This window comes from Colobus angolensis, unplaced genomic scaffold (genome assembly GCF_000951035.1).
Source record: "Colobus angolensis palliatus isolate OR3802 unplaced genomic scaffold, Cang.pa_1.0 Scaffold241, whole genome shotgun sequence".
NCBI lineage: Eukaryota > Metazoa > Chordata > Mammalia > Primates > Cercopithecidae > Colobus > Colobus angolensis.
The window spans coordinates 3,827,092-3,854,947 of record NW_012115611.1 but is presented as its reverse complement, the minus strand read 5'-3'; the positions used below and the strand labels follow the sequence as shown (position 1 = coordinate 3,854,947).

General features: G+C 35.9%; 1 protein-coding gene across 2 annotated transcripts in view; it reads left to right on the top strand.

Moving 5' to 3' along the window:
* EYS (eyes shut homolog (Drosophila)) overlaps positions 1-27,856 on the top strand; it is a 2,062,375-nt gene that overhangs the window by 1,760,932 nt on the left and 273,587 nt on the right. For both annotated transcript variants that reach the window (XM_011945635.1, XM_011945634.1), the window contains exons 34-35: positions 7,866-7,974; positions 23,317-23,537. In XM_011945635.1, the coding sequence (XP_011801025.1) occupies positions 7,866-7,974; positions 23,317-23,537 (330 nt within the window). The remainder of the gene's footprint in view (positions 1-7,865; positions 7,975-23,316; positions 23,538-27,856) is intronic.

Here is a 27,856-nt window from a genome sequence, read left to right as displayed (position 1 = left end):
TAAAGGGATTTATCATATGGAACTAACGACAAGAACCACACGATTATCTCAATAGATGCAGAAAAGGCTTTTGATAAAATTCAACATCACTGCATGTTAAAAACCCTCAATAAACTAGGCATTGAGAAAACATATTTCAAAATAGTAAGAGTCGTTGATAACAAACCCACAGCCAACATCATACTGAATAGGCAATGGATGGAAGCATTCCTCTTGAGAACTAGAACAGGAAAAGGATGTTCACTCTTACCACTGCCATCCAACATAGTACTGGAAGCCTTAGCCAGAGCAATCAGGCAAGAGAAAGAAATAAAATTCATCCAAGTAACAATAGAGAGAGTCAAACTATCTCTCTCTGCAGACAGATATTGATTCTATACCTAGAAAACCCCATAGTCTCTGCCCAAAAGATCTACTCCTAGGAGTCTCTGCTTCTAGATCTGATAAACAATTTCTGCAGTTTCAGGATAAAAAAAAATTCCACATAAAAAAAATCAGTAGCATTTCTATACACCAAAAACATCCAAGCTGAAAGCCAAATCAATAATGCAATCCTATTCACAAGACCCACAAAAAGGGTAATACCTAAGAATACAGCTAACCAGGGAGGTAAAAGATCTCTACAAGGAGAATTACAAACACACAAACACTGCTGAAAGGAATTGGAAATGACCCAAACAAATGGAAAAATCATTCCATGTTCATGATTAAGAAGAATCAATATTGCTAATATGGCCATACTGCCCAAAGCAATTTACAGATTCAAGTCTATTTCTATCAAACTACAAATGACATTCTTCACAGAATTAGAAAAAAACTATTTTAAAATTCATATGGAACCAATAAAGAACCAGGATAACCAGGGCAATCCAAAGCAAAAAGAGCAAAGCTGGAAGCTTTATGTTACTCAACTTCAAACTATACTACAAGCCTACAGTAACCAAAACAGCATGGTACTTGTAAAAAAACAGACACACAGACCAATGGAACAGAATAGAGAGCCCAGAAATAATGCTGTACACCTACAACTATCTGATATTCAATAAAGTTGACAAAAAAAGTGATGGGAAAGGACTGCCTATTCAATAAATGGTGCAGGGATAACTGGCTAGCCATATGCAGAAGATTGAAACTAGACCCCTTTCATATACTATATATAAAAGTTAACTGAAGATGGATTAAAGACTGAAGTGTAAAACCCGAAACTATAAAAACTCTGGAAGATAATTTAGGAAATGCCATTCTAAATATAGGCCCTGGCAAAGATTTCATGACAAAGACAACAAAAGCAATAGCATCAAAAACAAAAGTTGATAAGTAAGACCTAATTAAACCAAAGAGCTTCTGCAAAGCAAAAGAAACTATCAACAGAGTAAACAGACAACTTATAAGATAGAACAAAATATTTCAAACTATGCATCTGACAAAGATCTAATATACAGATTCAGTAAGGAGCTTAACAAGTGAAAAACAAAATCCTCACCGAAAAGTGGGCAAAGAACTTAACAGAACTTAACAGACATTTTTCAAAAGAAGGCATACATGTGGCCAAAAGCATACAAAACAAAGTTCAGCATCAGTAATTATTATAGAAATGCAAATCAAAATCACAGTGAGATACCATCTCACACTAGTCAGAATGGTTATTATTAAAAAGTCAAAAAATAACAGATACTGGCAAGGTTGTGGAGAAACAAGAACTCTTAAACACTGCTGCAGGGAATATAAGTTAGTTCAGCCTTGTGGAAAGAAGTTTGACAATTTCCCAAAGAACTTGAAACAGAATTACCATTTGACCCAGTAATCCCATTATTGGGTACATCCCCAAAGGAATATAGATTGTTCTGCCGAAAAGACATATGCACACATATGTTCATCACAGCACTATTCACAATAGGAAAGGCATGGAATCAACCTAAATGCCTATCAGCGGTAGACTGAATAAATAAAATGTGGTAAATATATACCATGGAATACTACACAACCATGAAAAGAGGAGATCATGTCTTTTTCAACAAAATGGATGGAGTTGGAGGACATTATCCTAAGTGAACTAATGCAGGAACAGAAAACCAAATACCACACTATCTCACTTACAAGTGGGAACTAAACATTAAGTGCTTAGCTCAAAAGGAACACAAAGAAGGGAACAACAGACACCGGAGCCTACTTGAGGGTGGAGGGTGGGAGGATAATGAGAGTCAAAAAGACTACCTAGCAGTACTATGCTTACTATCTGGGCGATGAAATAATCTATACACCATGACACACAATTTACCTATATAACAAACTGCAACAGGTACCCCGAACCTAAAATAAAAGTTTAAAAAAAAAGTGATTCAAACTTTGATAATACTTATTGTTCCTCATTTAAAGAGTGGAAACTGAATTCCAATATTTTCAATTAAAAATAACATTTTACAAGAAAGTATATTAAAATAGTAGTTAAAATAGGGGAAAAGTTATAAAAGCATAACAGACAGAAATTAAACACAAAAAAAGAAATATATTCAAAATCTTGAGAATAAAAAAATCATAGACATTTAAAACTCAGTAGATAGGATAAACTCTAGTCTAAAAACAGTTGAAGAAAAAAATGACACCTAAGAAGAAAGTCAGACAGAAAAATTAAGAGAACTTTTTTTAAGAGTAAAAGCAAGATTCAGAAGTTTAGAGGACTGCTTAACAGCCTTCCAAAAAATGTCTAACGTAAGTTCTATGAATAGAGATTTCAGTGTTCAGTGTATTAGTTCGTTCTCATGCTGCTATAAAGGACTGTCCCAGACTGGCTAATTTATAAAGAAAAGAGGTTTAATTGACTCACAGTTCCACATGACTGGGGAGGCCTCAGGAAATTTACAGTTACGGTAGAAGGGGAAGCAAACATGTCCTTCTTCATGTGATGGCAAGAAGGAAAAGTACAGAGTAAAGAGGGGGAAAAGCCCCTTATAAACCATCAGATCTCATGAGAACTGAGTTACTATCACAAGAACAGCATGGAGGTAACCACCTCCACGATTCAATTACCTCCTACTGGTTTCCTCTCAAGACACGTGGGGATTATGGGAACTACAATTCAAGATGGGATTTGGGTGGAAACACAGCCAAACCGTATCATTCAGAGAATACCAAAAAGCAACATTCAAGATGATTCAGGTAAAAATTTTCCAAAGTTTGAGGAATTTTTTTTTTTAATTTTTAAGTTTTAAGGGTCCATAGTAGATGTCTGTATTTATGGGATATATGGGATGTTTTGACACAAATACACAATGTGTAAATCACATCAGTTTAAAATGGGGTATCCATCAAAACAAGCATTCATCCTTTGTGTTACAAATAATTCAATTGTGTTTTTTATTTTAAAGCATACAATTATTATTGACTATAGTCACCCTGTTGTGCTATCAAGTAGTAGATCTTATTCTAACTGTATTTTTGTACCCAGTAACAATCTTTCCAGCTCCTCAGACCCCTACTACACTTCCCAGCCTATGGTAACCATTCTACTATCTATCTTCATGAGTTCAATTGTTCTAAGTTTTAGCTCCCACAAACAAGTGAGAAAGTTTGTCTTTCTATGCCTGGTTTATTTTACCTAACAGAATGACTTCCAGTTCCATCCATGTTGCTGCAAATGACAGGATCTCGTTCTATTTTATGGCTGAACAGTACTCCATTGTGTGTATATGTACCACATTTTCTTGATCTATTCATCTACTGTTGAACACTTAAGTTACTTCCAAATCTTGGCTATTACGTACACAGGTGTACCTGGAAGGAAGGAATGGAATCCAGGAAACAACAGAAAAATGTTGGAAAATTCTTTAATTATTGTTTTATTAATAAAAGTTGAATTTTTTCCTTAAGAGATAAGATTAAAAAACATATATTCAGTGTCCAAAATTTAGAAAATACAAATAAGCAAAAGACACAATTTAAAAATCATCCTCTGGCCAGGCGCAGAGGCTCATGCCCACAATCCCAGCTCTTTGGGAGGCAAAGGCAGAAGGATCACTTAAGCCCAGGAGTTCAAGACCTGCCTGGGCAACATAGTGGGACCCTATCTCTACACACATACATACACAAAAAATCGTCTTCATTCCCAGTGAAACAGGAAAGTTCCCCGATTCCCTTCGTAGGACGTGTGACAGGGATATGGCTCCCCTGTTTGGTCACCCTGCAGCTCCAACCCCTAGAAGTAGCATGCAGATGGGCAGGTACAGAGGCCGGGGCGAGTGCTTTGGGCTCTCGGCCCCGTGGTAGCATCTAGGGGTGGGTGTCTGTGACTCCCGAAACCCAAGTGGGCATGTGTTACAGAGTGCTCCTTTAGCTTTGCTCTCTGTGGGTGGCTTGCATGTTAATCAGCTCAATGGACCCTCTGCCTTATTGCAAGGGCAGGGGACCAGTGTGACAGCCTTCTGTATCCTGAGCTCTTGCCCAGTGTCCCAGAAGAATCAGATCATATACAGGCTCAAAGGAAGAGTGCAAGGTTTTATTGAGTGGTGGAGGTGGCTCTCAGCAAGATGGAAGGGAGCTGGAAGTGGGGATGGAGTGGGAAGATGGTCTTCCCCTGGAGTAGGGCCACCCAGGGGCTGGACTCTTCTCTGACAGCCCCCAGCCAAACTCTGCTTGGCATCCAGACATCAATACTATTCTCTCTTTCTCTGCTACATTGTTCCACCATGGTCTCGACATTCAGCTGCTTCTGTGTGTGCCTGCTAAGGTCTCAGGTTTATATGGGCACAGGATGGGGGCATGGTGGGCCAGAGTGGTCTTGGAAAATGCAACATTTGTGCATGAAAACAGGAGTGTCTGTTCTCATTTAGGTTCGTGGGCATAGGCCCAAGGGTGGAGCCCTTGCCAGGAACCCTGCCCTTCTCTACCCAGCATTTCCCTGCCTGCCTCCCATATCACCAGGATACAGAGATAGCCACTGTTAATATTAGTAAAAGTAACTCTGGTATTATCCTCTGCATATTTTTATTAAAATTATCTTATGTAATTCAAATTACATGTATCCCTTTTTCTATTTCACACAAATGTCTTTCTGTGTTATTATTATTCTATCGTTTAAGAGCTGGATAAATTATTTAAATTACTTGATTTAATTAATTAAGAAATGAACTCCTTTTTTTTACCTTTTTGCAGCCCTTTCATTTGTTTTAGATAACCTGAACTTCCATTTGGGCAGGTCTTCTAAAAATCTACAAATAAATTGTCTTTTCCAAATCAGAATGCTTCCACCAATATTGCTAAGCATACCTAAAAATTATAAATCTAAAGTGCAAAAATGTTAAGGACACTGAAAAAAAGTCGTCCGTTTCATCGAGTTTTAGTTTTTAAAATAATGCAACTTGAGTATTTGATTTTGAATTCCATTATGAGCAATATTAGTAGAAGTGGATGAACACTTCAACTTGACTGTGTAATTTATTTTTACCAAAATCTCTTTAGAGATCCCTGTCTAGTCAGCAAATAATTGCTTTAACTTGGATTTTAATATTAGCACTGAATGATTTATGTACATTAAATAATGTGATTCTCACTAACCATTTATGAGCTTAGAATGATTATCTCCCTTCTGTGCATAATCACACTTCAGGGAAGAAAGGTTAAGTGGTTTGCCTAAGATCACTCAGCCAGTCAACGGATTATCTCAAAATATGATCCTTAAGTCTTTAAATCATTAGACTCAGCAACACTTGAGAGGCATAAGGGATATGCTCTTAGGCTTTTCCTCAAATGATTTATGTGGCATAATATCTCATTTGTTTATAGGGTTTTTTTGTTTCTTATGACACAATTTGGTCTATAAGCAAGCATGAGACATCATAAAAATGAACATAAGAATCAACATGTGGAAAAAATTCTGGGAGACTTAGCATATCAATTTACAACATAGTTCATAAACCAGGGAGATAATATAAAACATCATTTGTGGAAGGGTCAGGGGGAGAAAAGAAGGAATAACGGAAAGCAAATAGAGTGAATAGCTTACTTTGGTGGACCTTCAGTTCCAAGTTAGATTTCAACAAGCTCTGAATGAGAAAAGCAGAGATCTTGTGCATTCCCTGAGAGCAATTCTCTCCATCTCCAGTATAAAAGCCTCCATACGTATCAACCTGGCCATATCCACACTGATGGGAAATATGCTTCATATATTTTTACAGTACAAAATTCATACTAAGTGGGAAATTCTTAGAATTCAAGAATTTTTAACAGTGATCTCATCAGAATTAGAAATGGCCTTGGTAAACTAAAGTGGAAGCCAAAAAGGTAGTGGAATGATTTATTAAAAGGATCATATCAGATTCTTACTACCTAGTAGGTGAGGAGAAGGAACCAGCCCACAGCTGTGCCTTTAAGAGGGGTAAGAGAAAGAGGAAACTTAGGGTTTGTTTTTTGTTTTTTAATTCAATTAAGTCGACAAAGTTATTTTAAGAAAAAGTATTACTATTTAACCAATAATTGTTTAATAAAATTGACTTTTTGTTTGAAAAATAAAATGACCAACTTCTCCAGGTCTGCCAGAAACTTCTCTGGTTTTAAAACTGAAAGTCCTGCAGGGCACGGTGTCTTACATCTGTAATCCCAGCACTTTGGGAGGCCGAGGCAGGTGGATCACGAGGTCGGGAGATCGAGACCATCCTGGCTCACACAGTGAAACCCCGTCTCTACTAAAAATACAAAAAAATTAGCCAGGCGTGATGGTAGACGCCTGTAGTCCCAGTTACTCCGGAGGCTGAGACAGGACAATGGCGTGAACCCGGGAGGCGGAGCTTGCAGTGAGCCGAGATTGCACCACTGCACTCCAGCCTGGGCGACAGAGCTAGACTCTGTCTCAAAAAAAAAAAAAAGAAAAAGAAAGAAAAAACTGAAAGTCCCATGTCCTGGGAAATGCCTCAGGCCCAGGCAAACAAGAAAGTCTGGTCAAAATAAAAAGCAAAAAATAAGTGTGATCATTGTCCAAAATTTAAAAAATACAAATAAGCAAGAACGAGAAATGAAATTATCCACACTCTCAGTATGCAGAAACAGTCACTATTAATATCAGTGAACATATTTGTATTATCTCTATGAAATAAACTTTATAACAATGCAAGTTTCTATTGTTACAACAGGTGCCGGGGTAATATTGTTTGAATTTTCTTTACATCTCTAAATAAACTGTTTAAAAAGTATGCCAAGTACCTTAGTATATGTACCTTTTCATATGATTGCATCATTCTATAAACTGTGATAAATTTTCAGTTATGTATTGACCATTTCTGCTATTCATTCTACAAACTCCCTTAACCTTATACTTTTCTTTATCTCTGAGATACAGTACCAGCCGGTACATTAGCAGCATGCTTTCTGAGTTCTGATAACTGTATCACAGTGTAATCTCACTACACAGGGGTATGCAGCCTTTCATTTCTTATTCCATTTCAATTTCCCTGTAGGCCAGGGAGGGGAAATATTTTCCTAGGGAGTTTAGCATCATTTAACATTGATGTTACTTGTCCAACCATCTCCTACATGAGTGAGACCATATGTCAACCCCAGTTAGCACTTAAAATTTATCAATATCTACTTATACACATGAAGCTCTTTTTATTCTGTGGAAGGTTTAACTTTCTGAAAGCATTCCATGTCCAGTTTTAAAGTCAGTAGGAGAGAAGGAAAATAAAATGCAGTCTTAGAAAAGAAATACATCTTTTATCTACTTGAAAATGTCTACACTTGGCTGGGGCCATATTTCAGGATTGCTGTGATCCAGAAAGTACCTCTCTCAATGAAGAAGCACTTACTATCCATGTGTGAAGTTACCCCTTTCTTGCCAATAACACATATCATAATGGCCTCTTCTGTTTTAGGTTTAGCTACACAACACCTATTGGCAGCCCTGGAGTCGTTTGTATGATTGAAATGACTGCAGATGGAAAACCTCCAGTACAGAAGAAAGACACAGAGATTTCCCATGCCTCTCAGGTAGGTATGCAAATATCCAATTCCAAACACTAATTGTGCCCTCAGTATTTCAGATAAGTATTTTTTACGTTACTAAGTAGTAGTCATATTTCTTAATTGAACAGATTCCTTGTAAAAACTCTCAACAAAGCACCAGAAAATTCAACTCATTCTTTAGGGATGATTAAATATATTTAATGTTGCCTGTCACCATAAAAGTTTTATCAGATTTAACAATAAACTTATTTTCCTTTCCTTTCACACTTTGGATTTAATATATTGTGCTTGATTTAAAAAAAAAAAAAAAAAAAGCTCCAGAGTGGAGAAAGATTAACAAAATATGCCAATTTTTTAAAATTTGTATTTTTATAACATATGATAGTACTTACACTATTTAAAAAGGCTGTTCCCAGTCTTACAGATTTGCATTGGCCAGAAAATTTCTCTTAGAGACATTGAATGAGTCTAAATTAAAAGAAGAGAGAATGTCTGTCCCTCCAGAGACCAGGCAATTTGCTGAATTCTTTCAGATTTAATGATGTGGTTGGTTACATTCTTCTTAGTGTAACTTTATTGCAATACATTTATGGTAAAAATTCCTAGTTCATTTGATCATCATGGAGGATTAATCTGTATAATTAGAGCTCTAATTTTGGTAGACATTAAAGCTGCCACTATGCACTGCCTTAATGAGTGGAAATTTCATTTTATTTTCATTTTTTCTATATAGTCTCTTGAATATTTATAGGCATCCAAAAGAAACACATAATCACATCTAACATTTGTATAAGCACATTATATTTTCCAAACTATGGCCTTAAATATTATCTCATTTAATATCTGCAAGAACGCTGAAAAGGTAGAATGATTCTCTCTTTTCTACAGCTGAGGGACACTGAGTATCTTTTCTGACCAGAATTGTACAGTGATAAGAAAGGAGACTCTACCTCAGGCTCTGTTTCCCAGCGCTTTTGTGTTCCTTTATAATGCACTGTACTGCTCTTCATTTGCTACTGCAGCTGACTCAAAATTGTTCAAGTAGGATGTTAGGGTAGGAGTAAAACTGTTTTTAGGTTTTAAAAAGTCATTCTAGATCCCGAGAGGGCCACACATTTAGATGTAAGACATGGAATATTCAAGCAGTGGAAAATATATGAGTCACTCGTAGTGAAAAATGGAAAGCATTCAGTATGACTATATCTTTATTCACTCCTTATAGTTGCCCATTTTTTATATTGAAAGATCTGTATTTTCTTATGAATAGCATAAAATATGCTACTAACTTCTACATTAATGAATCACATATTTAACAAATAGAATCCAGTAAATACTCAATAAATATCTTTTTGTTAATAAAAAAAATAAAAAAAATAAAAAAATAAAAAAAACCTAGCCGGGCGAGGTGGCGGGTGCCTGTAGTCCCAGTTACTTGGGAGGCTGAGGCAGGAGAATGGCGTAAACCCGGGAGGCGGAGCTTGCAGTGAGCCGAGATCTGGCCACTGCACTCCAGCCTGGGCGACAGAGCGAGACTCTGTCTCAAAAAAATAAATAAAATAAATAAATAAATACATATATATATTTATATCCTTTTGTTGTTGAAAATGTTAAATAGGACATATTTATAGCCTCTTTGACAAATCAGTTACCTTGCCCTTTAGGCTGATCAAATGTGAAATACCCATCAGAATGCTGCAAGTAATGCTCATGCACACGCAGAGACTAACACAGGGGAGTAGAATTTACTATATCAATGGAAAATAATCCGGATAATTTTAGGGTGGTAAAGAGAGAATGCATGTAGGCACTCTAAAGCCTCAATGGTTGTTCCCTGCTGCCACTACAGGAGCTGTCACATGCTTTTATAACTCTGTCTCCTTAAGTTCAGCCCAACTCAAGTGCTCCTAAGCCTGGGTGAATCACTGCTGCCTTCTAACTTGTGTTAACCCCAAAGCTCAATTTGGTCACTCTTATGGAGGCTATATGTGGTGAGATTCTCTCAGATAGACTTCAGTTCTAGAGTTACGGTATATCACAGCCTCTAAGGGCCAACGTCTATGGCACAGGCCCTTTCTCTCCAAGTTCCGGCAGGATCTTGTCTGAGAAAGAACACCGAAAGGTGGCTTCCAACTGTGAATTATACCTTTTCTACTGCCTTTTCCTCTATTATTACAGTGGGAGAATGATGGAGGTTTGTGGAATAAAGATACAAGAACTGAAAATTTTGCGAGCTGAAGCTATTTAATTTTAAGAGTCATGGACTTTGGCACAAAATATCAAAATAGGTTCCAGTACTGCCTCTACTCATTATAATTTAGTAGGGATTGTTAAGTATATTCGAAGAATCGTTATGTACAAGATAGTATTTTTCAGTACATAAACCCAAAACAAAGCCAGATTGACACCAAAGGGTCTGAAATCTGAAATGTGATACTCTAGGTTGGATAAGAAAAAAACACCTATAATAATTTGGAGGGTTTTTTGGTAATTTTGAAAGTAAAAAGTAAAACTTTATTCTTAATTCTGATAATAATAGCTAAAATATATAATACTATGTTCCAGACACTGTTTGAAGCACTGTTCATATTTTAAATTATTTAATTATTTAAATTATATTAAAAATATGAAGTAAATACTATTACTATCTCCAAATACAGAGAAGGAAAATAAAGCACAAAGAGGATGAGTTTCCTGCCCAAGATCACACAGCTATTTGGGGATTCAAACCCAGACATTCTCACTAGATAGTCCATGCTTTTAACCAAAACTGTGTGGTCTCACAACATTTTACATGATGTTTCCTTTTTTTATTTCTAATCTGATTTATTGTTTTGTTTTGTTTTTTTACTTTAAGTTCTGGGATACATGTGCTGAATGTGATGTATGATGTTTTCCTTTATTCTATTGCAACTATTACTAAGCAACAAAACTTTATGTGTACAGTACATTACTGTTAACTACAAACGCATTATTACAGAACAGATCTCTAGAACTTTTTCATCTTATCTGAAACTTTTTATACTCATTGAAGAGCAACTTTTCATCTCTCTCTCCCCACAACCTCTGACTACTTTCTGCTTCTATGAGTTTACTTTCTATACCTTATTTAAGTGGAATTTGTACTCTGTGGCTGGCTTATTTCATTTATCATAAAGTCCTCAAGGTTTATCTGTGTTGTACCATATGACAAGATTTCCTTCTTTTCTAAAATTGAATATTCCATAATATGTACATATATATATCATTTTCCTTTATTATAGTTTTAATTTACAGATAATAATAGTATATATTTATCAGGTACAATGTAGTGTTTTGATACATGTATACACTGTGGAATGATCAAATTAGGCAAATTAGCATATCCATTACCTCAAATATTTATCATTTATTTGTGGTAAGAAATTGAAAATCCTCTCATTTAGTTGTTTTTAAATATGTTACTATTAACTATAGTCATCATGCTATGCAATAGATCACCAGAATGTATTCCTCTTATCAAATTGAAAGTTTGTATCCTTTGACCAATGTTTTTCTTTTTTCTGTCTATCCTCATTCCTGACCAGCCTCTGGCAATCACCATTGTACTTTCTATTTCTATGAATTCAACATTTTTAGATTCTACATATAAGTGAGCTCATACTATACCATATTTTCTTTATTCATTCATCAATTAAAGGACATTTATGTTGTTTCTATCTATTGAATGATGTGAATAATGCAAATAATGCTACAATAAACATTCAAGTGCAAATAATCTCTTCAATATCCTATTTCCAATTCTTTTGGATAAATACCGAGAAGTGGTATTGCTAGATCAGATGGTAGTTCTATTTTTAATTTTTTGAGAAACTCCTGTACCATTTTCTATAGTGCCTGTATCATCTTACATCCTGACCAACAGTACTCATAAATTTCCATTTCTCCACATCCTCACCAAGACTTCTTATTTTCTGGTTTGGGTAATAGCCGTCCTAACAAGTATAATGTGATATCTCATTGTGGTTTTGATTTGCATTTCCCTGACAATTGGAGATGGTGAGCATCTTTTCATATACCTGTTGGACGTTTGTATGTCTTATTTGGAAAAATGTCTATTCAAGTCTTTTGCCTATTTTTCAATCAGGTTGTATTGGGGTTTTGTTTGACTGTTTTGTGTGTTTGTTCATTACTATTGAGTTATAGAAATTCCTTGTATGTTTTGGATATTAACTCCTTATCAAACATATGGTTTGCAAATATTTTCTCCCCACTCTGTAGTTTTCCTTTTCACTCTGTTGTTTTCTTTGCTGCACAGAGGCTTTTTGGTTTGACATAGTCCCACTTGTCTATTTTTGCTTTTGTTGTGTTTGCTTTTGGTGTCATATCCAAGAAATCATTGTCAAAACTAATGAAGCATTTTCCCCATATTTTCCTCTAGGGGTTTTATGGTTTGGGTGTTAAGTTTAAGTCTTTAATCAACTTTGAGTAGATTTTTGTGTATAGTGTAAGACAAAGATCCAATTTTATTTTTTCAAAATCCTTGCTTTTTAAATTATACCATTACCTTCTTATACACTAAAGGGATATCAGAAGAAACAAAGGAAAATATATTATTGATTGTCTTACTGATTCATTGAAAACATTATCGTAGAGCTGAACAAATTGATTCCTGATGATGGGTAGGGGTTACCTTCTTGAAAATAGTTTCCTGCTGTGTGGAAAATATTGTGGAAAGTGGTCTAGAGTCTTCCTTAGAATGTGAACTTGTCTTCTTTCTTTTGTTATTATAGTCAATATAATGGTCAGTAGAATGTTTGCAATCTAAGATGTTGCTAAAGCTCTTTTGTCAGGAACTGCCTTAGTGAAAACTAAAGGAATTCAAGGTTCAGGGTCTCTCAGTTACTAGTGGAAGAGAATTGACTTGTGACTAACAGGGAATTCTTGGGACATTCTTAAAATAATGAGAATCCTTGAGAACATGTACTATTACCTACTCCCATTAGAGTAATTGTTGCATACGCAGATTTAACATATTTATCTGTCCCTACTTAAGGTTTGCCACGAGACTGAGGTATCAGAATTTTAATGCCATATAATTATATATTGTAAGTTAAAGCAGTGTAGCATACTGGTTGGGAATAGAATATTTTACATTTTATGATATCTTCAGTGACTTTACCTCAGCTAAGTTCTGAATTTTCTACTACCTCAAGACATCTTTCAGATATATGCCAAATGCTTGCTCATTATAAAATGACACTCTTTTGCATGTGAATACCCAGTTTTCCAAAGACCATTTGTTGAAGATTATTTTCCACATGCACCCTTTTCGAAGAGCATTTGACCATGTGTGCGTGCAATTTTTCATAGCCTATTATGTTTCATTGGTTTATACATGCCTTTATGCCAGCACCATACACTTTTGATTACTATAGCTTTGTACTATACTGTGAAGTCAGGAAGTGGGAACCTCTCCCATTTTGTATTCTTTCTCAAGATTGTTTTGGCTCTTTGGCATCCTTTGGTGCCATGTGAATTCCAGCATTGTTTTTTCAATTTTTGTAAAAATATCTTTGGAATTTTGGTAGGGATTGTATTGAATCTGTAGACTACTTTGGATAGTATGGACATTTTATTGATGTTCCATGAATGTAAAATGTCTTTCTTATTTATTTTTGCCTTTTTTCTCTTTCAAGAATGTTTTGTAGTTTTAAGTTACATGTGTTTTGCCCTCTTAAGTTTATTCTTATGCTATTTTATGCTTTTTCATGTTGTATAGATAAAATTGTGTTCTTAATTTATTTATGATAGTTAATAGTTAGTCCATAGAAGTGTAATTAATTTTTTCCTGATTTTTGTATCCTGAAATTTTGCTAAATTTGTTAGCTCTAATAGTTTTGTGTGTGGGCATATATGTCAGAGACATCATTAAGGTTTTCTATTATCATTAAGGTTCATGTTATCATGTCATCTGTGAACAAAGATAATTTTACTTCTTTATTTCTTATTTGGATGCATTTTCTTCCTTTTTTTTTTTCTTTTGCCTAATTGCTCCAGCCTGGACTTCTAGGACTATGCTCAATAAAAGCAGTGAGTGGGCATCCTTATCTTGTTCTTCAACTTGAAGGAAAAGCTTTAGGTGTTCACCATTGAGTATGATGTGTATTCTGTTGAATTAATTTCCTCCTAATCCTAATTTGCTGAGTATTTTTTCATGAAAGAGTTCAAATTTTGTAAAATGACATTTTGCATTTATTGAGATGATCCTGTGATTGTTATCTTCCAGTTTGTTACTGTAACATATTATTACATTCTCCTTCCTGCCTTACAAGACGGCAGGAAGGAGAATGAACGCAAGAGGAACTACCAAACAATTATAAAACCATCAGATCCCAAGAGAACTGCCGCTTTCACAAGAACAGCATGGGAAAACTATCCCCAAGATTAAATTACCTTGATCTGGTCTTTCCCTTGACATGTGGGGATTATGGGGATTTAGGGGATTACAATTTAAGATGAGATTTTGGGTGGGGACACAAGGCCTAACAATATGAGCACGGAATATATGTTTCCATACTTTCACTTTCTGATTGCATGTATCCTCAAATCTAAAGTGAATCTCTTGCAGGACAAGTTTTCTTGAACCTCCTTTCCTTTCTTGCTTTCTTCCTTTTTGACTTTTTAGTGACATAACTTGATTTTATTTTTTGTTTTTCGTATCTTCTATGGGTATCTTTTATGGTTACCATGAAGCTTACGCAAAATATTTTACAGCTATAGCAGTGTATTTTAACCTAATAATAACTTCAATAACATACTAAAACTCTATTCCTTTATTGCTCCTACACACACACACACTTTATGTTATTAATCATAAAAATAACTTCATTTTATATTGTATACATGTTAACATATTTTATAAGTATAGTTATTTTATACTTTTGCCCTTAATTTCTAAATTCCTAAAGTTAGCATGCAATATACCCATGTAACAAACCTGCACATGTACCCCTTGTATCTAAAATAAGTTGAAATCTTTAAAAAGAAAATATTCCAGAATAAAAACCATAAAAATAACAACATAACAATAAAAAATAATGCAAACTAAAAATAAATACATTCCAAAATTTATTTACACACCATGATTACAGTATTATAGTATTCTATATTTGTATACATATTTACCTTTATTAGCAAGCTTTATACTTTCGTAAGTTTTTGTGTTGTTGTCTAGTATCCTTCTATTTCAACTTGAAAAACTTCCTTTAGCATTTCTTATAAGGAAGATTTAATGATTAAATTCCTCAGTTTTTGTTTATGGGGAAAGTCTTTATGTCTTCTTCATTCTTGAAGGACAGTTTTGGCAGATATAGTATTCCTGGTTTGCAGGTTCCTTTAAAAAATGCTTAGCACTTTAAATATATCACCCCTTTCCCTCCTGATGTGCAAGGTTTCTGTAGAAAAAATCTACTGATAGTCTTGTGGGAACTCCCATTTACATGAAAAGTCGCCTTTTTTGTGCATCTTTTAAAATTCTCTGTTTTGGGCTATAATATGTCTCAGAGTGGACTTTTTTATATTCATTTCTGTTGGAATACTTCAACTTCTTGATTCTGGGTGTCCATTTTCTTCCCCATATTTATGAAGTTTTCATTCATTATTTCTATGAATAAGCTTTTCTTCTTTCTTTCTCTCTTCTCCTTTTGTGACATCCAAGTGATCTGTCTTTGAATTTTATGATTCTTTCTTCTGCTTGACCAAGACTGCTGTTGAACTTCTGTAATGAATTTTTAAATTCAGGCATTACAGTTTTCAGCTCCAAAATTTTTGGTTGGTTCTCTTTCATATTTTCTCTCATTTTTGATATTTTCATTTTGTTCAGCATCACTTTTCTGTCTTCATTGAACATTTTCAAATGGTTACTTTGAATTTTTTGTCAGGTAATTCACATAGATCTCTTTTTAAAGGGTTGTCTCCTGGAGATTTATTTTGTTCCTTTGATTATGCTATGTTTTCCTCTGTCTTCCTTTGCTTTCTAACTTTGTGGTGGAATACACACATTTGATAAAACAGCCACTTCTTCCAGTCTTTTTGGACTGGCGTTTTGCACAGGGAAAGACCTTTAACCATCAGTCTGCGGTCCTCTCAAATGTTTCCTATGGATGTGTCTTCTCTGAACTTGTGCATGCAGACTCCAAATTAAAGTGATTTTCCAGTTTCTTCTTTCAGGAGCTCATAATCTCTTGCTCCCTTTACCTTCCGTATACGGTACTATAGGTTCTCTGGATATGCCACAAGCTGCCCATCTCTCTTAGTCTCAGAAGCCCTCAGACTTCTAGAGTACGCCAAGTTCCATTAGCATTCTCAATCAAACAAGATAGAAATTAGTCTCTTGCAGCCTTCTGAAAACCAGAACATTGGGTACATGATCCACTCTTTTACCCACTCTCTCCTGAGGGAGAGGTCACCAAGCTATAGCAGCCTCTGTCTTCTGTACCCTGAGTCCTTTGAAGCAGGAATAAGCCTCCAAACACCCTTCTTTTCTCAGTAGTCCCCAGATATTGAGAGTAAGCCAGGTCCCATCAGCATTCTGAGACAAGTGAGACAGAAACTAGTGAGACAGAAGCCCCCCAAAAGCCATAACACTGGATGCATGCCCTAATTCTTTACTTTACCTCCCTGGTGAGAAGCTGGAAGGTGAGAATTTTCTCTGAGCCCATGCCAAGCCGGGACAAGAGACTGTGGTAAATGAGTGCATATTAGTCCAAACCATCACCTTTGTTCTTAGTGATCCCCAGTGTGGTACCCCTTCTTGAGTCAGAAAAGGCAAAAGTCAGTCACTCAGACAGCTCCCCAAAGAGTCTGCATGCTGGACATGTTTTAGTCTTCTGTTTCACTTCCCAAGGCAAGACTGGGAGCAAGGAGTTTTCTCTTCACTATGCCATGCGATGTTGGGGAGTGGACTTGTAATGAATGAATGCCATAAATTTTCCTTACAGCTGTGATACAGCTGGCTTCACAATCGCCTGACATGTGGGACCCTCTTAACTGTTTCCTAATTCCTCACAAAGGGAATGGGTCCATGTATTTTTGTTGCATCTGTGTCTCCACAGGGCAAGGAGGGTCTGAGGCTTCCTATTCTGCCATCTTGCTGACCTATATGTTATCATTTTGCAACAAATTTTTTATTATTACATTCCTCAAATTATATTTAATTTATTTATAGACAAGAGTAATCCCACATACTTCTATTTACACTTCCCTAGATCAATGTGTTCACAAAGTAGCAACTCAGTTTATCAATTGCTTCTCTAAAGTTTAGTTGTCCCTTCAACAAGGTGAGGAGATACTATTTTGAGAACATTTCCTAGCCTCGAAAGCCTTAAGAATCAAATATTGACTGTGAATTATTGATCATAACATCAATAATAACTTCACTCATATTTATCAAATTTTTAAAGAAATAACCTTGTGTGAGCTACTGTCCTATGCACTATGCCATATATATATTAAATATAGAAGGGTATATTAGAATAATAATATAACATTTTTTCTGAGTGGGATCTTATAAGGACATCCCATGTGCTGAATCTAGCAAAATATCGAGATTCTAAGGCAGCATAACACAGGGAAAGAGGCTAAGAGACTGAGAAAAAGCAGGACTGGATTTCATGAAACAGGGTCATTTGTAAAAAGTGTATGAAACTTCCTATTTTCAAGGCACTTCTATGAACTCCAAGAATCCCAAGATAATCAGGGCGAAGGCTCTGTCCTAAAAATAAATATAAATTACAGAGAAGATATCATACGCTCACAGATTATTATACTTTAGGGCAAAGTAAGAGAAATAGAGGGAAAGAGCGATCCTTTAAATGCAAAAGAATGGGAATTTTGATAAATATTGCTTGTGTTATTTTTTATCCCTTTTCACTTATTTCATTTAAACAATTTTTAAGAATTTAAGCTTTTTTTTTTTTTTTTTTGAGACGGAGTCTTGCTCTGTCGCCCAGGCTGGAGTGCAGTGGCCGGATCTCAGCTCACTGCAAGCTCCGCCTCCCGGGTTCACGCCATTCTCCTGCCTCAGCCTCCTGAGTAGCTGGGACTACAGGCGCCCGCCACCACGCCCGGCTAGATTTTTGTATTTTTTAGTAGAGACGGGGTTTCACCGTGTTAGCCAGGATGGTCTCGATCTCCTGACCTCATGATTCACCCGTCTCGGCCTCCCAAAGTGCTGGGATTACAGGCTTGAGCCACCGCGCCCGGCCAAGCTTTTTTAACATGTGAAAACTTACTTCAATAAATCCTTCTGAAACACTTTATCCAACATTTCTTTTCCATCTTTATTCCAAAACTCAATGTTTCTGATTTTAAATTTGTTTCCATACAATTCAGATAATGTTAAAAACCAAAAATAGTAATGACTCTTAAATAAAAGAGTTACAGTTTGTTTCAATTGTAAGTCATCATATTCTTAAAGACAAGTGTAAGTGATAATTAATCTTAACCAAAAAGTATTTTTATAATCACCTCTCCACATTTTGTTAACACAAGTCATTTAACTTCAGACACAGAATTGAGAATGTAAAATAAAAGTAAATATTGAATCAGGATATCAATACAGAAAGATATGCAGTACTCCAACATCTAAATTTAAATTAGAACAAAACAAAAAATAAATAGGACAGCTTCTTATCTACCCTCTCCCCTGCCTGCTGGATTTTAGAATTTTACTTCCCCTTTGCCTATTTTCTTATTTTATTCATACGTATTATTAAAGAATAACTATATTCTTCCTTTAAAGAGAAACTCTGAAAAAGGGAGTGTTCATTTCACTCCTGTCAGATATAGAGTCCTTTACCCTCAGTTATCATTGATATTTTTTGTTATTTTCATAATTCCTCCTTGATTGTCCATGTCTGTTCCCTGTGCTTTTATCTTGTAACATCGTATCTTGATGTCAGACTTTATTCTTCATAGTCTGATTCACAAGAAATTACTAGAAAAGACTTATTTTAAAGCCCCGTCTCCTTAGGAATAATTATACACACAAAAGTCGTCTCTTGGATAATTGAAAGCCTGGGAATAGAAGTCGACCATTTTAATGGTTATGTGTGTGTAGCCAACAGCATCTGCTTTTTTAGACATTTCAGGACTCCAACTAAGCATGAGTCTCACATCAGGAAAAAATGCAAGAGCCATCTACTTCCATTGTTTGGGTGTTTTTTAATGGTCTAATAAATCATTGATAGCTCTATAGACTTTCCTTCATACCTTCCTACTACCGACAGAAAAGGAGAGTATTCTTCCATTCTCTACTAGGTTTGTGCTAAAACAGCACACTTGTCAAAACAGTGGAAGCTTCACTTTTCCAGTTGTGTGATCAATACACAAAGATGTCAGAGATCCACGGTGAGAGGAAGGTCATCCTTTGGATGCAGAGGCTGAAAGTTCATGATAATTCCCAGTTGTATTGACAGTGGATCACTTACCTTAGCTGATAGACAGGTCTGCTAATAGTTTGTAGAATGTGAAAACAAACAGAAATACACTTATACTATGTGACAGTTCTATTGATACACCTTGAAAGTTTTAGCTTCCACCATAACATCCCCAAAAATAATCACCCTCTGGGATCCAAATAAGAGGAAATACTCAGGAAAAAAAAAGAAGTAAAGATGCCCTTAGGAGCAGAGACTCAGTCTCTTAAAAATAACCAGATCTCAAATACAGAGTTAGTTTGACCTGTTATGGGTCATGGAGATGCTTTGCTGTTCCTAGAATTAAACATGCTTCTGCTCTCTAAAAGTACATCCACATGAAAACAGCACATATTAGTATAAACGTAAAGCAATATTGCTGGGCATCTCTCACGCTCTCCTCCCGCCAGACCCCTAACTTTTTTTTTTTTTTTTTTGAGACGGAGTCTCGCTCTGTCGCCCGGGCTGGAGTGCAGTGGCCGGATCTCAGCTCACTGCAAGCTCCGCCTCCCGGGTTCACGCCATTCTCCTGCCTCAGCCTCCTGAGTAGCTGGGACTACAGGCGCCTGCCACCTCGCCCGGCTAGCTTTTTGTATTTTTTAGTAGAGACGGGGTTTCACCATGTTAGCCAGGATGATCTCGATCTCCTGACCTCGTGATCCGCCCGTCTCGGCCTCCCAAAGTGCTGGGATTACAGGCTTGAGCCGCCGCGCCCGGCCCAGACCCCTAACTTAATTATTTGGCTTTAGTTTTTTTAATTCTGGCAATGACAGTGTTCCATTTTATTGTATCTGTAATACCAATTTAAATACTTTTCAGATGTCAGCTTGAGGTATGAATGTGTGTTTTGGGAATTGGGATATCAGAGATGTTTCCCACACAAATGTTGCTGCATCTACTTGCCATATGCCTAACAGCCCTGAAGAGTAGGGTCTTATTTCCAGATTATTTAGACTTCAATTGTAGCTCATAAACTCTTACAGAGAGGATCTGCATTTCATGTACATCTAAATTATGAGAATTCAATTATATATGTTGCCGAGGGTGGGAAAGTAGAAATCAAGTAGCAACTTAAATCATGTATGGTGATTTTAACATCATTCTGGTCAATGCGTATAAGCTCTGCAATGAACATCAGATGTGAGAAGTTAATTTATTGTACTCAGTATCAGTTCCCTCTTGTGTCTGACAGCGGTACATCTCACCACACACTGGGGGGTTCTAGAGTTTTTATATAACATGACATGAAATGCCAGCTTCATCTACAGCTGCACTGAGAAAACAGCAAGCTATTCCAAAGCTGGAGGAAATATGTAGCTGTGTTGGAATTATCTGGAGAAAGCATGTTAGTCTCCAATGTGGGGACTAAAGGATTTCCAAAGACAATTTAGCTTCTACGAAATATTCATATTATTTGCCATCTGTAGAACTAACTCCCATGTAAGATGTGGCCCTGATGTATTGATCAAATAAAGGTAGATCAACAGCCTAATTTTACAGAGTCTCTTTATTCTACTAATTTTCTGTAAATGGCTTGGTTGCCTTTAAGATGGTGTGACTTCTATTTTTTTTTGTTTTTTAACTTTTAGGTTTGGGGGTACATGTGAAGCTTTGTTACATGGGTAAACTATGTCATGACGTTTTGTTGGACAGATTATTTCATCACCTAGGAATTAAACCTAGCACTCAATCGTTATTTTTTCTGCTCCCCTCCCTCCTCCTACCCTTCACCCTCAAGTAGACTCCAGTGTCTATTGTTTCCTTCTTTGTGTTCATAATTTCCCATCATTTAGCTCCCACTTATAAATGAGAATCATGCAGTATTTGGTTTTCTGTTCCTGCATTAGTTTGCTGAGGATAATGGATTCCAGCTCCATCCATGTTGCCACAAAAGACATGATCTCGTTCTTTTTTATGGCTGCATATTATTCCATCCATGGTGTATATGTACCACATTTTCTTTATCCAATCTGTCATTGATGGGCATTTAGGTTGATTCCATATCTTTGCTATTACGAATAGTGCTGAAATGAACATTCAAGTGCATGTGTCTTTATGGTAGAATGATTTATATCCCTTTGGGTATATATCCAATAATGGGATTACTGGACCAAATGGTAGTTTTGCTTTTAACTCTTTGAGGAATCACCATACTGCTTCCACAATGGCTAAACCAATTTACACTCCCACCAACAGTGTGTAAGTGTTCCTTTTTCTCTGCAACCCAGCCAGCATCTGTTATTTTTTGACTTTTTAATAGTAACCCTTCTGACTGGTGTGAGATGGTATCTCATTGTGGTTTTGATTTGCATTCTGTAATGATCAGTGGTATTGAACTTTTTTTCATATGCTTCTTGGCCACATGTATATCTTCTTTTGAAAACATCTGTTCATGTCCTTTGTACACTTTTAAATGGGGTTGTTCTTCTCCTGTAAGTTTGTATGCATTCCTTATAGATGCTAGATATTAGACCTTTGTAAGATGCATAGTTTGCAAAATTTTTCTCCCATTCTTTAGGTTGTCTGTTTACTCTGCTGACAATTTCTTTTGCTGTGCAGAAGCTCTTAAGTTTAATTAGATCCCACTAGTCAATTTTGGCTTTTGTTGCAATTGCTTTCGGTGTCTTTGTCATGAAATCTTTACCTGTTCATATGTCCAAGATGGTATTGCCTAGATTGCCTTCCAGGGTATTTATAGTTTTGGGTTTTACATTTAGGTATTTAACCCATTTTGTGTTGCTTTTTGTATATGGTGTAAGAAGGGGACCAGTTTCAGTTTTCTGCATATGGCTAGCCAGTAATCTCAATAAGATGATGTGATGTTTTTGTGTCTTCTCAAAGCAAGAGTCTTTTGTTGATCTGATTTTGGAATAAAAGGTGAATTAAGGAAGTGAATATTACTCAAGCAAAGTTCTACTTCTCACGCATATTTATGTTCAAATTTTGGAGAAAGGAAATGGTAACATTTTCAATTTTCCAAGCACCATTTGCAAGCACCATACATTTTGCTCATATTTTAGGATATTTATAATATATTATGATTACATTAGTTTGTCAGGGTTGCCATAACAAAGTACCACAAACTGGGTGGCTTAAACCACAGCGATGTCTTACAGTTCTTATGGCTCTGGAAACTAGAAACTCAAGAACTGTAGGTTTCTTTCCATATGATGACTTGAGAAAGATCTGTTTAATCCCTCTCAACTCATTTTTGGTAAGGTGTTGGCAATATTTGATGTCCTTAGCCCATAGATGCATCACCCTGATCTCTGCCTTTTTATTCACATGGCAATCTCCCTGTGTGCCAGTTGGTCTGTATCCAACCTTCTTTATAAAAGTCCTAAAAAAGACTATTGTCCTTATAAAAGTCCTTATAAATGTCCAAAAGGTCCTATGGATTATAGGTTTGCCTTATGCCGGTATTGACCTCATACTAACGAATTACATCTGCAATGACACTATTTTTAATTAAAGTCACACTCTGAGGTACTAGGGATTAGAATGTCAATATATGAATTTGGAGGGGAAACAATTCAACCCATAACAACAATTAGTTAACATGGTTTTATTTTCTTTTTTAGTTATTATTTGGGAATGTTCACACTAAAATGCAAACACATCAGCTCGAAAAAGCATTTCAAAGTAATCAATCAGCAAGTTTCATTGAGTGTCTATTTTTCTGCTAAATATTATTAGATATTGTTAGAGATAAAAAAGACATGTAAAAAAGAACCATTTTCCAAAACAGTCTATCTCCCCACCTAGTAGAAGTGACAAAACTAACCAACAGCAGCAACCTGTTTTACACAGAAAAACACATTAAAACACATCTAATTACAGAACCAAATATTCTACATCTTTTCCACATAATCTGACAACATCCTATTTTTTGTTGTTACTTTTTCTACAGGTATATTTTGAATCAATGTTCCTTGGTCATATTCCTGAAAATGTTCAAATTCATAAGAAAGCAGGTCCTGTTTATGGATTCAGGGGCTGCATTCTAGATCTTCAAGTAAACAACAAAGAATTCTTTATCATCAATGAAGCACGACGTGGAAAGAATATTGAGAACTGCCACATCCCTTGGTGTGCTCATCATCTGTGCCGCAACAATGGCACCTGCCTCAGGTCAGTACTAGTCTCCTGATTCCCAACCTACATTATATGACTAAATTCTTAAAACAACAAGAGCCAGCAGCATTGTCCTCTGAGAGAGGGAAGAGACAAGTCCAGGATTCTCAAGCTTTTCTATGCATCACCTAGACTATGCACACATGTGGTAAATACTTGTTTGTCCAAAGAAATGTACATATTGTAGCTCAAGTGACAAGAGATTCTCAGACTCTGACAATAACTAGGTAACTAGACCTGGTTTTGGCAATTTCAAATGCATCCACATTTTTATCTAGGTGTTCCAGCTTTTTGTAAATATGAATGCGAGGCTATTATTCATTGGTGATGGTTTTGATATATTTATTAATTTTTATATTTGTTTTTTATTCATCTGCCAAAAAAGAATCTGCTTAGATTGCTAAGATTAGAGGTGAAGAAAAAATTATATCTGTTTTCTCTTTTTATTTGCAATCCTATATCCTTTTTGCTTCTTGAAGCAGATTTATCATGCTTATAAACTTAAGAAGATTTTAATTAAAATTAATTTTTGCTCCACTTAAATGTCTTAACTGAATCAACCCTGAGGGAGTCTCATTTGAACAGTGTAAAACATATTCCTAATTTTCTTCTGTCATCTGAGAATTCTTTATTTTGGGGCTACAAATAATTACAGAATGGAAGCTGAAACAGATACAACTTACAATAATTCAAGTCAAGGAAAAATTGACCAAATCGCACAGGAAATATTTTAACTAATTAACCTCGGTATTTTCAATGGGCAGGTTATCAAGCAGTCAATAATGACTCCATAAAAGTAAATATCTCTATACACAGCGTAGAAAAGAGAGAAATTTTATCAAAAAAAAAAACAGGATTAAAAAATGGTAGACAGAAATAAGTTCTGATAGTGATCACTAGAATAGAAAATAAAAAAAAGAGGGAGAGAGAAAGAACCAAATCACAAAGATAACAAACAGAGGACTGGACAGGTATGATAAAATCAAGGTGATGTATTTACCAATCGCAGAATGACAGTAATAAATTTGAAAAAAAAAAAAAAAGCATGGTTAGTGGAAGAGAGAGTTTCTTAGAGTGTCTAGAAATTTGGCTTCTGATTCACTGTGTAAGTATGTGACTTATACAGTGAATTTATACAGATTTATACATTGGTACAATAACAGCAACATAGACCTACGGAACATAAGTGCAACAGGACTTAAGGTAAATTTTCCCACAAAAAGAAATGTATCTGTCAGTCTTCATCATATACATTATCTCGCCTTCCATACTCATCTCTAAATCTCTCAACCTCTCAACCACAACTCCAGAGAAATTTACTGAAATGTCAACTGATTTGGCATGCACTGCTTAAAAACTTCCAGATCTGTATGTCCGTTTATATTGCTGGCCAAATGGAGATGTAGCAGTTGTGTATCATTAAGTATAACACTTATTCACATCTTATGAACAACATGCTTTCTATCTTGATTGCCAGTGCTCAACTCCTGTGAACTACTTACACCATTGCATACAGGACATGCTGCTCCATAGCAGCTATGACTTATATTCCTACAATCCCCTTGTGTACTCTAACACATGACACACTGGAGTTGGCCAGTTCCAGAACAACATTTTTTTTTTTTTTTTAATTCTTGAAAGGATCCAAAAAGAGATACCTGTAGTATATCAGAAGTTTGATACAAGAGAACAGACAGCTATAGGACCACGGAGGAGATTACCAGGGTAAGAATACTGTCTTCCCACCAATACCCAACCCTACAGCTAGCACTCCAGCAGTCTGTGCAGTAATTCAAAAAGGAGAACCAGAAAATGTACTGAAGGAGAACATAGACTCCCAATGAGACCATAAGCGGTTTCAGCTCATTAAGAAGAACACGTTTCAAAGAGGTAGGACACAGAGGGCCGTCACCATGACTAACTTTCTCCCTCAACAGATGCATACTCATACTTGGCATACACAGAGCAGTGTAGAGTCTTCCAAGAAAGAAATTTAGAGAAACCCAGTGCTACTGAGTGAGCCCCATTCTGATTTTGACAAAATGGATCTGAACTGACTTCATGATTTTGGTAACTCACTTCCTATCTATGTTGTTAGCCGAAGCCAAAGGTTCTTTCTCTTTCTGCTGCCACATCATAAAGTGGATTTCTCCAAAATCTTCTAAACTCTCTTCCAGTCCTTCTCACCCTTCGGCTTTGTTTTCTTCCCTCAGTGCATGCCATGTGACCTGATCTCACTCCTGAGCCCATCTAGGCAGAGTTCTAAACTTCCCTTGTCTTTCCTCCTATTTTCTCAGAAGGGAAAATTGGATGCAAGATAGCTTTCAAAATAGCAGATCAATTTCAATAAGATGTGTTAATATTCAGCCTTTCTGGATTCAGGGAGGATGGACAAGATGGCCTGATGAAATTGTTTATAGGCTTACACGTTATATTACTTTACTTTCAAAGTAATAGACTGTTTATGTTCAGAATAAAACAATGATTATTACAGAGACAGGAAGAAAACCCTTTTACCTCTCTGCTTGCTCCTCTCAAAATACACAGATACTGATGTTTTAATACTGTAGCATGTATGCATAAAATTTTTACTTTGAAATGCACATAACAATTCCTCATCACAATTTAATCGTTCTGGGCCAGAACTCTAATTGAAAGGTTGGGGAGTGCTTCCTAATGGGGTATATGAGAACCTTAAGAAAGAGAGATTTTTCAACACACACACACACATACACACGAGCATTCTAATCTGTATCTCCTGAAAACGCATGCCTATTTTCCCCGATAAGTAAAGAATAATAGTGCTACAATATGAGATAACCCCTAAAGAAACTAGCTCTCTACACAAGAGTGGGGTAGTGAATAAACAGAGTTTCAGAGCCACTGAGTTAGACCTTAGGGTTCACAAAATGAAATGCTGTTACAATGGATATTTGTAAGCAAAATCATCACTAATTTTTGTACCTTGGTTGATCTAATTTACTGCTGTAAAGTGCTGTTCCTACCCTGTCTACGAATGTAATCTGCTTAGAAGAAGACAAATTTCATGTTGAAAAGTATTAAGGAAAGTAACACTTCATCAGCTTTACTGAGCAAATGTCATTCTGCTTTGAGTACCATCACAAGTTTCTGGACGGTGTCCAATCTTTTTTCATTTTGTTATAAATCTGTACTAGAATTTTCAAACCCCTGTGGTTGCTCATTTCAGAGAAGTCCAAATTGCATGTAGTGAAATTCAGTTTAGAAAGTGATACAGACAGGTTATTCTGAGTATCCAGATCTCTATGGACTTAAAACAAGCTGTTTCCAAAAGGGCATAGGAAGGTTAGTAAATTAAACGATAATATTTAAATCACTTTCCCCTTTCTGAGCCATATGTTTTTAAATAAGTTAAACGGTAATTAAAAGGAGCATCAGATTTGGGAATATACCCTATACAACCACGACACTAGAAACTTACATCACTGACATTACAGTAAATAATTATTGAGACGCTAATTTTAAATTTATTCTTAATTTTACCAGGACCTAAGCACATATAAATGTATTTTATCGTGCATTGAAAGTCAATAATTTCCACATCTCAATGAATCTGCTTTCTATGCTTCTAACTGTTCTCATAGTTTTTGTTCATCACTAACCAATGCTATCCTCTATGTTCCAAGGCAGAGGCTAGCAAACATGTTCTCTAATGGGCCAGATAGCAAATACCAGACTTTGTATTGCAATAACTTAACTCTCCTATTGTAGCAGGAAAGCAGCCACTGACAAAATGTAAACAAATGGATATGACTGTGTTGTGACAAAATGTAAACAAATGTAAACAAATGCATATGACTGCAGTCACTGACAAAATGTAAACAAATGCATATGACTGTGTTGTGTTCCAATAAAACTTTATTTACCAAAATAGGTGACTGGCAGGATTTGGCAAAAAGGTCATCATTTGCACACCACTGCACTAGGGCAACAAATGGATAAATTAGTGTTATTCAACTAATTGAGCTAGACTAAAGAAGTCAAACCCAATTCAAATGAATAATGTTTTCATATTAAGTAAGTTTCAAACAGGGTATGTATTTGTTTAGTATTAGGAAATTATTATTCTCAGTATCCTGTGTGAACTGAGGTGAGTTTCTTTCCTTTATTCTTTACTTTTAATCCATCTTTCCCTATTATCTCATTTTGTAGACCTTTTTTTTTAACATTAGTAGAAAGAAGGCAGTTTTTTTTGTGATTACTGGGGTTTTTAGTTTCCAACTCATTTAGCGCTTCAAAATGAGGTAGGAGTCATAAATTGAATTTGAAATTGCAAT